The sequence below is a fragment of the Rhinatrema bivittatum genome, chromosome 12, assembly GCF_901001135.1.
Source record: "Rhinatrema bivittatum chromosome 12, aRhiBiv1.1, whole genome shotgun sequence".
Lineage (NCBI taxonomy): Eukaryota > Metazoa > Chordata > Amphibia > Gymnophiona > Rhinatrematidae > Rhinatrema > Rhinatrema bivittatum.
The window spans coordinates 68,835,289-68,848,098 of NC_042626.1; the positions used below are offsets into that span (position 1 = coordinate 68,835,289).

The window sequence follows — 12,810 nt, forward strand, 5'->3', positions numbered from 1 at the left end:
GGGTGATAGTGTCTAACAATCTGAAGTCAGCAAAACAATGCGACAAGGCGATAGCTAAAGCCATAAGACTGCTGGACTGCATAGCGAAAGGAATAACGAGTAAGAAAAGGGAAGTGATTATCCCCTTGTACAGGTCCTTGGTGAGGCCTCACCTGGAGTACTGTGTTCAGTTCTGGAGACCATATCTCAGAAGGGACAGAGACAGGATGGAGGCGGTCCAGAGAAGGGCGACCAAAACGGTGGAGGGTCTTCATCGAATGACTTATGAGGAGAGATTGAAGAATCTAAATATGTATACCCTGGAGGAAAGGAGGAACAGGGGTGATATGATACAGACTTTCAGATACTTGAAAGGTTTTAATGATCCAAAGTCAACGACAAACATTTTCCGTTGGAAAAAAATCAGCAGAACCAGGGGTCATGACTTAAAACTCCAAGGAGGAAGACTCAGAACCAATGTCAGGAAGTATTTCTTCACGGAGAGGTTGTGGATGCCTGGTACGCCCTTCTGGAGGAAGTGGTGAGGATCAAATCTGTGAAGGATTTCAGAACTGTGTGGGATAAACGCTGTGGATCCATAAAGTCTTGAGGACGTGAATGGAATGAAATGAAGAGAAGAGGCATGGGGGTGGCTTGCGGAAATGATGGCTACTACCCTTATTTAATAAACATACACAAGGTTAATGCGACTCCAACATTGCTCTATGCTTCAACGGCAAGAGGAAATGTGGGAAAAAAGATCTGCATTCACAAATAAGCGTGGGAGTAGCTTGCTTGTTGTGGCGGTTACTATCCCAAACCAAATTAGCCTGATGTTTCACTTTCATTGCATATCCAAGCAGCTCTCTGCTTCAATGGCAGGGGGGAACGAAGAAAAGAGGATTTATATTCAAACAACCAACAAGGACTAAATCGCACAGGCTGGAAAAACAAATAAACATGGGAGTAGCTTGCTTGTTGCAGCAGTCACTATCCTGAACCAATCAAGCCTGATACTTCACTTTGAATACATATACAGCGCAGCTCACTGCTTCAACAGCAGGAGGGAATGAAGAAAAGAGGATTTATATTCAGACAACAACCAACAAGGACTAAATTGCACAGGCTGGGTAAACAAATAGGCGTGGGAGTAGCTTGCTTATTGCGGCGGTTACTACTCCTAACCATTTAGGCTTGATACTTCACATTGATGCAGCTCCAGCACTGCTCTCTACATCAGTGACGGGGGTGGAAAGAAATTAGAACCAAAAAGTTACTTAGTAAGGGCCCTGGCCTCAGCGGTCAGAGTAACAGATAAGTTTGAGAAAAATAAGTACGAAAGCTTGCTGGGCAGACTGGATGGACCATTTGGTCTTCTTCTGCCGTCATTTCTCTGTTTCTTTGTTTCTTGCCATACCATACAATCACAGCACTGACTCTCAGGATTCAAATAACAGCAACCTTATGAAAAGTAGCAATGCAAATACTTCCCCAGGCTCTAGAACCTTAACACATCACCTATTGGAATAACAGAACAAGCTGGAATACTACAGAGAAACTACATGCTAGCAGAAATACTGCACTTCAGTCACACACACAGGCAAAACAGAGACTGATCTTTACCTAATATAGAAATAAGAGACTACAAATTAGAAACAAACTTGCAGATAAAACCAAAATAGAAAGCCTGAGAAACTAAACTCTGAACAGTGGAATACTGAAGAAAGAGCAAAATACAAAAATATAAGAAATGCATATTTCCTAAGATGGCATATTCAAGTTGCTAAAATCTCAAAATATTTTTTTTTTTACCTTTGTTGTCTGATCTTTGTATTTTTCTAATCAGTTGATCCTGGTCTCTTTTTCCCATTTTTCCATTGTCACTCATTTCCTAATTCCATTTCATTATCTCTCTTCTCCTTCTGTCTTCTTCCCTTCCTCCCTCACAAGCACACACACATTTTCTCTCACAGACTCCCTCGCACACATAAGCTCTCACTCTCATATGCTCTCTCCTCCTACACAAGCTCATTCTCTACACACACACACACACACAAGCTTTCACTCTACATGCTCTATCATAAACACACATACACAAGCTCTCCCCTCTCCCCCAGGCTCCCATTCTTATGCAGACAGAGGTGCACACCCAGGCACTTATTCTCACCTACATACACACATTCAAGATTCCATTCTCACCTACATACACACATTCAAGTTTCCATTCTCACCCATACAAAAACACAGTCAGGCTGCCATTCTCACCCACCCACACACACAGGCTCTCACACAGACACACACACACGCTCACACATAGGATCTCATATACACGCACACACATAGGCTCTCACACAGATACACATACACATGCACACACAAACAGTCTCTCACTCATTCACACATACATACAAGCTGACACACAACATGGTCTCCTGTTGCCATCGGGCCCTGGTGAGATGAGCTCCACCATGGCCCCGAGGGCTTCCTGCTATCTTCCGGCCATATGGCCCACCGATCTTCCTGCTTGGGGACAGGAGGGAGCAGAAGCTGTGCGCGGGCAAGGCCACGGGCTCCGCCAGCGGCCTGCAGCATCTACTGCTGCCATTGGCCTGCCGCCTCCCCAGGTGTTCCATGCACACCTGGTTGCATCAGGCCTGGCCTTGCAGCTTTGGCTCTCCTCTTTGCCATCATGGGGATGGGATCCCGCAGCAGCCTTGAACCTCCGGCACTCCTCCTTGCAGTCGCAGGGATGGGATCCCATGGCAGCCTTGCAGCTCTAGCGCTCCTCTTTGCCATCACAAGGAAGGGATCCCACGATGGCCTTGCAACTCTGGCCCTCCTCTTCGCCGTCCGGGGATGGGATCCCGCGATGGCATTGCTCTAACAGGCCTTTTCAGGTTGGTTGGGCCTAGGTCAAAATTGGGTGGGCAACTGCCCACCCAGGCCTACCCATGGCTATGCCACTAGAATATATACTGTTCAGATCACTGGTATCCAAACAGACAGACCAAAAAAAACACTAGCACTGCTGCATCTGCACTCTCCATAGTCTCACACTCAGAGTCTCCCTAGTGAAGATAAAAATCAATATGAATGCACTGCCTCTCTTTCTGGTACAATGTGTGAGACTACTGCAGCACAAGGAAGCTCAGAAGTAGCTCTTTACTAGTGCCAAACCCAAAAGTACAGACTGCTTCTTGCACATGCTCAGACTTTGTAGTGGGAGAACACCAGCATCACTTAACCCAAGTAGCAGCTATAGGCTACTAGAAAGATGTTCCACTGTGATTTGTCATCTGTGTGATTTTCTTGCCAGCTTGACTTGGCTCGGTGAAGGATGTGAGGTCACACAGGCAAGAATTGGTTGCTACAGTTATAAGTTGTTTATTTTGTTCAGCAGTACACAGCCATAGACTTCAATGGGCCACGGTCTTGTATGGAAAACACAAACAAGTGAGACAAATATACTACAAGGATCGGTACTAGAAAATGTGCTGTTGACATATACATAAATTATCTGGAAAAGGGAATGACAAGTGAGGTGATCAAATATGCAAATGACTTTATTCAAAGTTGTTCAAACAGCAATGGATCACAAAGGACTGCAGACGTATCTTGTGAAACTAGGTGACTGGGCATCTGAATATCAGATGAAAATTAATGTGGGAAAGTTTAATGTGATGCACATAGGGAAAATTAATCTCAATTATAGGTACATAATGCTGAGTTCAGAATAGGCACCACCCAGGAAAAGGACCTCAGAGTCCTTGTGGACAATTTATTGAAATCCTCAACTTCAATCAGGCCAATACAGTAAGAATTGTGGGAGAGCGGGCGCTCCGTGTTGCATGCCCATTCTCCCGACGTGCGCCCAGCCACCTCTCCTGGGCGAGCAATTCTTTACTTAAATGAGAGGTCGTGCTAATATGGAGGCACTAGGGACAATAGCGCGTTCCTAGCGCCTCCTTATTAGCGTAGAGGTGACTGTCAGCAGGTTCCGACAACCGATGCTCAGTTTTACAGGCGTCGGTTTCTGAACCCACTGATAGCCACTGGTTAGGAAAACGGACACTGGTAAAATTAAGCATCCGTTTTTCTAACCTGCTGACTGGTGGGCAGATTTTTAAAAATGTTTTATTATTTGGTTCCTCCGACTTAATATCGCTAGTATTTTCTGCTTTTCTGTACACTTTTCTGAGCGTAAAATGTGCAGCTTGGCCGTACTTTTTACTTCCAGTATCTGGGGGACAAACTAATAACCTCATCAACATGCATTTGCATGTGATGAGCGCTATTGGTTTTCGGGGGGGGGGGGGGGGGGGGAGGGGGTTGGCCGCGCATTTTCAACGCACCAAACCCCTTACCATATAAGGGGTAAAAGACGTGCGCAAAATGCACGGGCAATCGCGTGCTAAATTGGCCTGAATGTGTGGCAAGTGTAAAAAAAAAATGTTAGGAATAATTTGAAAAAGGATAAAGAATAAAACAGAAAATATTGTATTGCCTCTGCACTGATCCATGGTACGCCCGCACCTTGAGCATTGTGTGCAGTTCTGTTCACCCCCATTTCAAAAAAGACAGAGCGGAACTAGAGAAGGTGCAGAGAAGGGCAAGAGAAATGGTGAAGGAGATGTAATGGCTCCCCTATGATAAGTGGCTCCAACTTGGAAAAGAAATGACTGAATGAGGACATGATAGAGGTTTATAAAATCCTAAATGGAGTGGAATGGGTAAATAAAGGACGGTTTATTTATTCTTTCAAATTATACTAAAAACAAGGAGACCCTCCATGAAACTAACAGCCAGCAGATTCAGGACAGATCATAGAAAGTGTTTTTTTTCACTCTGCGCACAATCAAGCTGTGGAATCTGTTGCCAGAGGATGTGGTGAAGGGTGATTATTATAGTGGGGTCCTAAAGAGATTTTTCCTGGAGAAAATAGTTCATAAAATATTATTAGCTAGCTAGACTAGAGAAAGCTATTATTATCCCTGGGAATGAGTAACAAGAAAGAGATCTACTTTTTGGAACCTGCCGGGTACTTGTGACCCAGACAGGATTCTGGGTTCATTGGACCTTGGTCTGATCCAGCATGGTATTTCTTTTGTTCTTATATACAGCTCTGCCTATAGTCCTTATTCCTGGCCTGCAGCACATCCTGCACTTCCATTTCTGAGACCTCGCTCTGGAGCTCTCTACACACACTCACACTCAGTAAATGTCCTGAACAAGCTGGTATGAGCAAACATTTATAACCCACTTGGTAATAAAATCTTGCTAAGTGGTATACCAGCTATATGAAAGGAACAATCCCATAGTTGTTTTGGTAGTTTTATAAAAAGAAATTGAAGAGTAAACCTGTTGAACTCTCTGTGAGCCTTCTTTTTTCTTTCTTTTTAAGGGAGTCAAAAGGAGGTTCATTTGAGAAGACGTTATTAAAAAAATCTAATATTTCTAAGCAGAAACTTGTAATCTTTTGTGTATTTTTGTAGAAACAAGTAGGTTTAGGAGATTAAACCTTAACTGCTGAGTAAATCAATCATAAAGAATTTCGAACAGGTTTAATTTTCAGGCCCTTGAGCTGAGTTCTCTGGGAGGAATTAATTCTGACAGGTGGCTCCTTTGCTTCCAACCTGCAGTGCCTCAGCGCTTGAACTGTTGAATTTTAGCAGCAGTAACATGCTATTTACGCTCTGCCGAGACCTGCATGAAGTGACGGCTGGACACTAGGCCCTGCACATGTAACACTGGGCAGCTTCTGCTGTTGCCTTGGTATGGGGAGCATGAGTTGTAGAGACACCGAGCACCTGTGGCTGTGCCTGTTCTAAACTATTTGCTGGAGAGAAGGGTGAAAAGCTCAAAGCTCAAGCAAATCCGCCGCACCTATACTTTTTAAAAAGCATCCTGCAATGATTTGGTCCCCCTGTATAAAATCAGATGGGTCTTTAGGCTAGAGGGGCAAGGGAAGGATGCCTAAATCTGTCAGCTGATTTCATGTGTGTTTGTTCAAAAGCATCTCCTTTATAAGCTTCTGTTAACATCTGTTTCCTGTTAGAGGTATAGGGATCTTTCTTTTATATTTTATATATAAAAAGGTTTTCCTAGAATGCCTGAACTGGGGTAAGCAGGCTAAGAACATCATCTTGTTCGCTGGAAATTATTTCAGCTGTCACAAATGTACTTATCATGCACCTATTAGGCACCCCCAAGTAGTGCTAGGTACTGAATTTTGAAAAACATGTACTCAGTCATTCCTACTAGAAACATATTTCTGTAAAACAGAGCCCCCCCCAAACGTTCAATCAATGTGACTCCATTTGTGATCTCCCTCCAGCTGATCCCCTTTCTCAACCTCTGTCCTCTCTAGTTGATCTTTTCTCTTAACCTCCCATCCAACTCATCTCTTCTTACAAACCCCAGCTTCTTTCACTCCCTCCAGCCCTTTTTGCATCCCCCAAGCTGATCCTCCCCACCCCAAGCTCTTCCTCAATCTCTAACTGATCTTCTGTCATCCCTTCCTGTGCACCCAGCCCTCATTTCTTACTCTTTCCCCTAGCTCTTCTCTTCCATCCCCCAGTTGTTCATTTGTCATTCCCTCTGACTCATCATCCACAGCCAAATCCTCTCCACCTGATCCAAGCCTCAAACCCCTCCTGCATCTGATACTTCCTTTCAAACAGCTCCTCCTCCAAATGGCAGCAGTAACATTTTGTTTTGGGTCCTGTGCCAAAGGTGGATGACAACCAGTGGGAAGACAGGGCAAGTTGATAGCAACATTTTTCTTTTGGGTAGGTTGAGTGTTGGGTGAGGAGAGAGGGAGTAGTGGCAATCTCCACCGGCTTGTGCACACTCCGCTTTCTCCTCTCCTCATGGCTGGTCCCGAGCCTGATAGTCATCTGCAAGTTGCAACGGCATTAGTAATTAAAGTCATCATGGGGCCTATGAACCAATGAAAGCTCACAGGCGTTGCAGCAGCTCCAATTCCTCCTTATGCAGGGCTTTCTATTACACACAGCAGGACTTGTGAGTTCGTGCTGACTTCCACCACTAATCTGCTGCTGCAAGTGCCTGAAGAGTGCTGCTGTTTGTATGGTCCCAGTTGAAGAGAACCAACCCACAGTTTGGGAAGTCCCTGCTGTAAACCATTTCCTGCTACCTCCAGCATTTTAATTGAAAATTGTTACCAATTAGAAAGCAGTCAGGACAACCAATTGGAAAGCAGAATACATTACAACTGGTGTTCTATACAGGAAAGCTGAGAGCAAAGGAAAGATTTTGTGATTTGGTTTTGTTATCAGGAGAGTAATTTTCAAAGGCATTTCTGTGGATAAAACAGTTATAAAATTGCCCGCCCAATATACAAGTAAACTTACTTGGGCTTGTCCTGTGTCCAGGTAACTTTACCTGGACTGAGACATTCCTGGGGACAGGGGGGAGAGGAGGAATTTATATGCTTAATGTATACTTTTCTATTTTGAAAAGTAAAAGGTGAATTTTAAAAGCCCTACGTACACCAAAGTTGGAAGATATATCTGTGTCTTGGGATGGCACACACCGCATGGATTTTAAGAAGAGCAGAGTATGCGCATATCTCCCAGTACGTGCCCAAATCAAAAAGTGCAAAACAGGAGCAGGGGTGTGGGTGTGAGCTGAATGGAGCTTGGGCAGGGCATGGGCGTTCCGAGAAGGTCACTCGAAATATGCGCGTAAGTACGTACGTGCACGAGAGCGCGCCGGGGCACCTCACTGCATAACTTTACTTCTGCTATGGACGACGTGTACATTTTGAAATTTAAAAAATCAGTGCTGGTCATCAGGGTTTGAAGGGTTGGGGCTAAGTGGATATAAGGGAGGAAGGTTAATTAGGGGGTTTAGGAAGTCAGAAGCCTTTACCTGGGTGAACTGGGAACATCTGGGGAAACTGGTAATTGCGGCAGTGCACATATCCAAAATAATCCCCCCACTTATGCGGTAGAGTCAGCATTTGCACGCACAGACGCACATCCATAAGAAATAGTGTGCACATGTATGCTCATGCAGCTGATTTTATATCATGCACACATATATGTATGTATGTTATAAAATGGCCATGTCCATTCGCACGAGCCTCCATATGTGCGTACATGTGCGCCTGCACAGCTGTTTAAGAGTTACCATCTAAGCGGGTAAAATTTGAAGAAAAACATTCTGCACCCATAATAGCAGATATAATTGTGTGTGGAATCATTAATTTATGTGCTTATGTTTGCCATATCTATGTGTGCAAGCTGTTAGACAATTGCCCCCTCACTGTAAGGGTTAATTTCTTGTGCTCTGGTTTTTTTCATATAAAATGCTTCCATAGCACAGTATGAAGGGGATTCTCAAAGCCGTTTACACTTGTACGGGAAGATTTGCATGTGCTGAGTGCCCCTGTCACCTTTTCGGTTCCATTTAGAGAAGGCTTTCCAGGAGGCAGGTTTAAGTCAGGGGGGGGGGTTATATTTTCAGCTCCTGTATGTTATTTTACATGGAAAAAGCACCCAGGTTAAAAGCAGTTGCAGATGTACCTGCAGCAAGTGTCAAAGCAAATGTGCACATGAACCATCTCTACGAAAAACAGTGCAAAGAGCACAAGTACAAAGTGCATCAGTGCGTGCTTTCCAGCGTGGACAGCTTGAGCATTTCCCCTTTTATCACAGAGCCGTCGTGGCATGTATTACCGACCAAGGCTACCACAAAGCAGGGTATCACCACAACCTGTCGTCAGGATGGGAATGAGGGGGAACGTGTTCTGTATCTGTAGCACCACAGGATGCCAAAGTGCCGACAGAATCTGCCACTGGACTAAAAAATAGAAGGGCACTGTAGCGGCCGTTCATAGATGCATCACTGGCTAACTCTGCTCTGTTTCTTTTCTCAATTATAGTACGCTTTGCACCCTATCGACCTCCGGACATCTCCCTGAAACCGCTACTTTTTGAGGTTCCCAGCATCACCACCGATTCCGTGTTTGTGGGCCGGGACTGGCTGTTTCATGAGATTGATGCACAGCTACAGAGCGACGACGATGGTGTGAACCAAGGAGTGGTGATTTGTGGCAATATTGGGTTCGGTAAAACAGCCATCATCTCCAGACTGGTTGCTCTCAGCTGCCATGGTACACGCATGAGACAGATCGCCTCGGACAGTCCGCACGCCTCCCCAAAACGTATGCATTTCTGCCCTTGCCTCCTTTCCCAAATTGTATGCACATCTATCCTCAACCCCCTCTCCCAAAACGAATGCATTTCCGCCCTTGCTTCATTCTCTCAAAACATGCGTATTTCTGCTCTTGTAAAATGTACGCATTTCAACTCTTTCCTTTCAAAAACATATGCACATTTACCCTCACCTCCCTTCCCAAAATGTGAGCATTTCAACTGTTTATAATAATGGACTCTGTCTTGCTGCAGCTGAGACAGGTAATACGGCCACCAACATTGCAAACACCAGAGGCAAAGCGTAACTTCCTTTAAATGACTCATGTACAGCTGTAAGTATGTGCACTGGAACCAGTTTTACCCAACTACTGGTTCACCTGCTTGTACAGGACACACACCAGCAGGCTGAACATGCCCATCACTTTTAGGCAATTTGTCTATTCAGCTGTATTGAAATTTGACACATTAAGTTCATTTAAAATATTATTTTCCATCTCTCCAGACCTAGTATCCCCACACTTCTCATGCTCTTTCTTAAGGTCCCTCTTCTTTATAGCATCTCTCTTTGTCCTTTTAGATCAAGGCTCAAGCCCTTATTCATTCTTTTTCTCCATCATTTCCTCCTTTCTTTGCAGCTGTTGCTTAGCTTAACGGGTTTTGCTGTTGTACTGTTTTTGTTGTTAATTTTGAAAACAGTATTGTGTAACCACTTCTTTTATAGCTCGTGCTTTCATATAAAGTACTATTGAATTAAAATACAAATAAAGCAGTCATTTTTAAGGGCTCAGAAAAAAGGGAAAAAGAATGGTTACTAATAACCTTTTTGTCATAAGTGCTGTTGTCCTTTTTCATTTGCTTTCAAACCCATGCACTCCTGAAGCTTTCCTAAACCTCATGGAATGACCATTGCAGCTGTTTAGCATATTTTTATAGTAGATTATTAAGGTAAAATGAAAGCTGATGTAGTGGTGTGGGAGTTTTTCGCTGCCTTGTGGCCTAGCGATCATAGAACTCCTTAAACATAAAAAGAAGCTGAGTCTGCTGCTTTTCAGACATTAGATTGCCTTAACTTGTCCTTCTCCATTGTGCCACAGATGTTGATGGCAGCCGGGAACTCCCTCTCGCACAGCAAGCTCAGGCCCACACTTCCATAACCAGCGGAAGCTGCCCTGGAACCCCTGAAATGCGTAGGCGGCAGGAGGAGGCTATGCGGAGACTAGCCTCACAGGTACAGAGAAACAGAGGCTGGGAGCAATGTCACATGCCTTTTCTGAAGCTTCTGAATAAAATAAGCAAAAGCGATACGCAGGTCTTATACTGCCCACTGTGAAAACCACTACTGGAAACCATTCTCTAAGGTTACTTTATCCAATACTTATCCAAACGATTTCCAGGAAAATAAGGCTTTAGTTTTCTCCACTGCCTCTTTCATATCCAAAGTCCTGGTCATCTGCTTGCGACGGTCTGGTCTGTTTTTGTAAAAGTGACTGTGGTGTCACAAACAGTTGATTTGCTGACTTTGGCTGTAGTTGTGATGTCATACACACAGTTCTTGTCAAAGAGATTATGATGTCACAAGGCAATCGTGATGACTTCAGGTGAGAATAAACAGCAGATGTAGGTGAGTTGCATCTAAAATAAAAGAATATTTCCTGAATAGCTACAGAACTCTTACAAATTTGTTTTATTTTATTTTGGCCTGGTAGTTTCCTCCTGTTTCTTTTGGGTTTGGGAAAAGAATGAGATTGGCACCATGATCCTTCATTTGCAACTACCCAGGGATTTTTACCTTTTGATATCTCCTCCCGACTCATAGCGGTAACAGTCCTTGGCTTGGGGGAAGGAGGCAGTCATGCACCAGGGCTCCTTCTGGAACCTTGCAATCATGGGCCTAGATTTCACTGTTGTGCCATGATTGGGATTTTCTTTCCAAGAAGCTGTGAATGCTTCTTCTGCAGCATTCCCAGCCCTAGCCAGCTCAAGAAAAAAACTTGGGTCCTCTGTATTGCAATCCTCAGCACTACCATTGGGCTGACCGGATTCTTTCCTTTTAAGAGGAGCAAATGATCTTGTGATCTATTATAGAAGAATAGAAACAGTTGGTTTTAAATCAAACATAAACCATTGTTATAAACCCCCACCCCACCACTGGTGTGGAGCAGCTTGCAAATAGCATATTCTGTCAGCTATGCCCTCTAGAACAGTGCCTCTGGTTTTTTTAAAGCCAGGTTAGTGTTCCAAGAATTCTGCTGGATTCTTATTTGCTCTGCTGAAGTCTCTGTAACTTGTCTCCCTACAAGGATATATGGTTTGCTGCAGCCACAATGACTCATCACACTTTGCAAGACTGACTGGGACCAAAAACGAGATACTTGGGGTCTGCCTGCCTATGTCCTCGCATGTGACCACCAGTTGTGTGTGCTTAGACATAGAGATTCAGGCATCCGTGCAATTGCAAAGTCTATGGAGACTTTTTACCCCTGGACTTTGCACCAGTTTTTAAAGGAGAAAGTTTCCCTTTGAAAAGTGCTAGAGGAGAAAGTACCAACACAAATCTGCACCAGCTATTTGTGCAATTACTTTTTCCAGCTAAAAATATATATGGATGTTTCAAATTACAAACATATGCGTGCATGTCCAAGCTCCGTCCCCAGGAAAACCTCCTCCTACTGCAGGTAAACTTAGCTGCACATAGCATGGATAACATTTAGCAAGCCATTTACCCAGGTAAAGCACCAGTTTAGCTGCATAAATGATTTTGAATTACTCTCTCTTTTTGTGTTTTTACTCTGTTGCTACACAGAGAACATGACACACACATTCTTTCTGCCCATGACTTCACTGGAAAATCTGTTTCTGTTGTTCTGATATTATGAGAGAAAAACCATAGCTCACATTCCTTAAGTAACTGTACACTTTGCAGCAGCTGAAAAAGTCAGACCATTTTTTAACCTGTAAAGTTAATGGCTATGGAATGCAAGTTGTTGAGTAGACATATGTGATGCATGTAGGCCAGCACCGTTCAGTTAATACAAAATTACATTCATGTCTATAAAATTACAGTTATAGTATTTCGATTGTGATGTTCACAAAAGTATCAAAACTTGCCTGATTAACCACAGTTACCATTTCACAATACAATCTTCAGCCAACCTGAGTACTGAAATGACATTTTTTACCTTCACCTTTTTGCTGTTCTTAATAATCCATTTGTAAGCCTGAGCCTAGTGAGTGAGCATAAACCAAATTCTCATGCACCAGGTGTACTGCTGTGGTTTTCAGGAGATCTGAACAGCAACCATTTTCTACAACTGTAAAAGATACTCTTCTATTACATGGAGAGCTGCTGAAAAGCGCAAATCACTCCTAAATCATTTCTAAGATGTCTGGAAAAATCAGGCATCCTGTATGCTTTTTTTTTTTCACTTTTTCTCCTGATGATTTTCTTGCATCCTGCACCAACATGTGCTCCCTGTAAGAGAGAAGAGGAGGAGGCAGAGAAACTGTAACCACTTTGTCACATAAGAGAAGGTCTGCTTGCTAAGGAGGGAAGCTGACACTTCTGTCTCTCATTCCAGTCAGATGGTGGCCCTCCATTCAGCTAGTACTATTCCCTAAAAGGAATCTAGAGCACAATATAACATCCCTT

The 12,810-nt window shown here is 43.7% G+C and overlaps 1 protein-coding gene across 3 annotated transcripts in view; it reads left to right on the plus strand.

Moving 5' to 3' along the window:
* Nucleotides 1-12,810, plus strand: part of TANC2 (tetratricopeptide repeat, ankyrin repeat and coiled-coil containing 2) — a 1,188,344-nt gene that overhangs the window by 1,010,922 nt on the left and 164,612 nt on the right. For 2 of the 3 annotated variants that reach the window (XM_029572386.1, XM_029572388.1), the window contains 2 exons: nt 8,888-9,169; nt 10,256-10,389. In XM_029572386.1, the coding sequence (XP_029428246.1) occupies nt 8,888-9,169; nt 10,256-10,389 (416 nt within the window). The remainder of the gene's footprint in view (nt 1-8,887; nt 9,170-10,255; nt 10,390-12,810) is intronic. The other variant, XM_029572387.1, reaches the window with a different exon arrangement.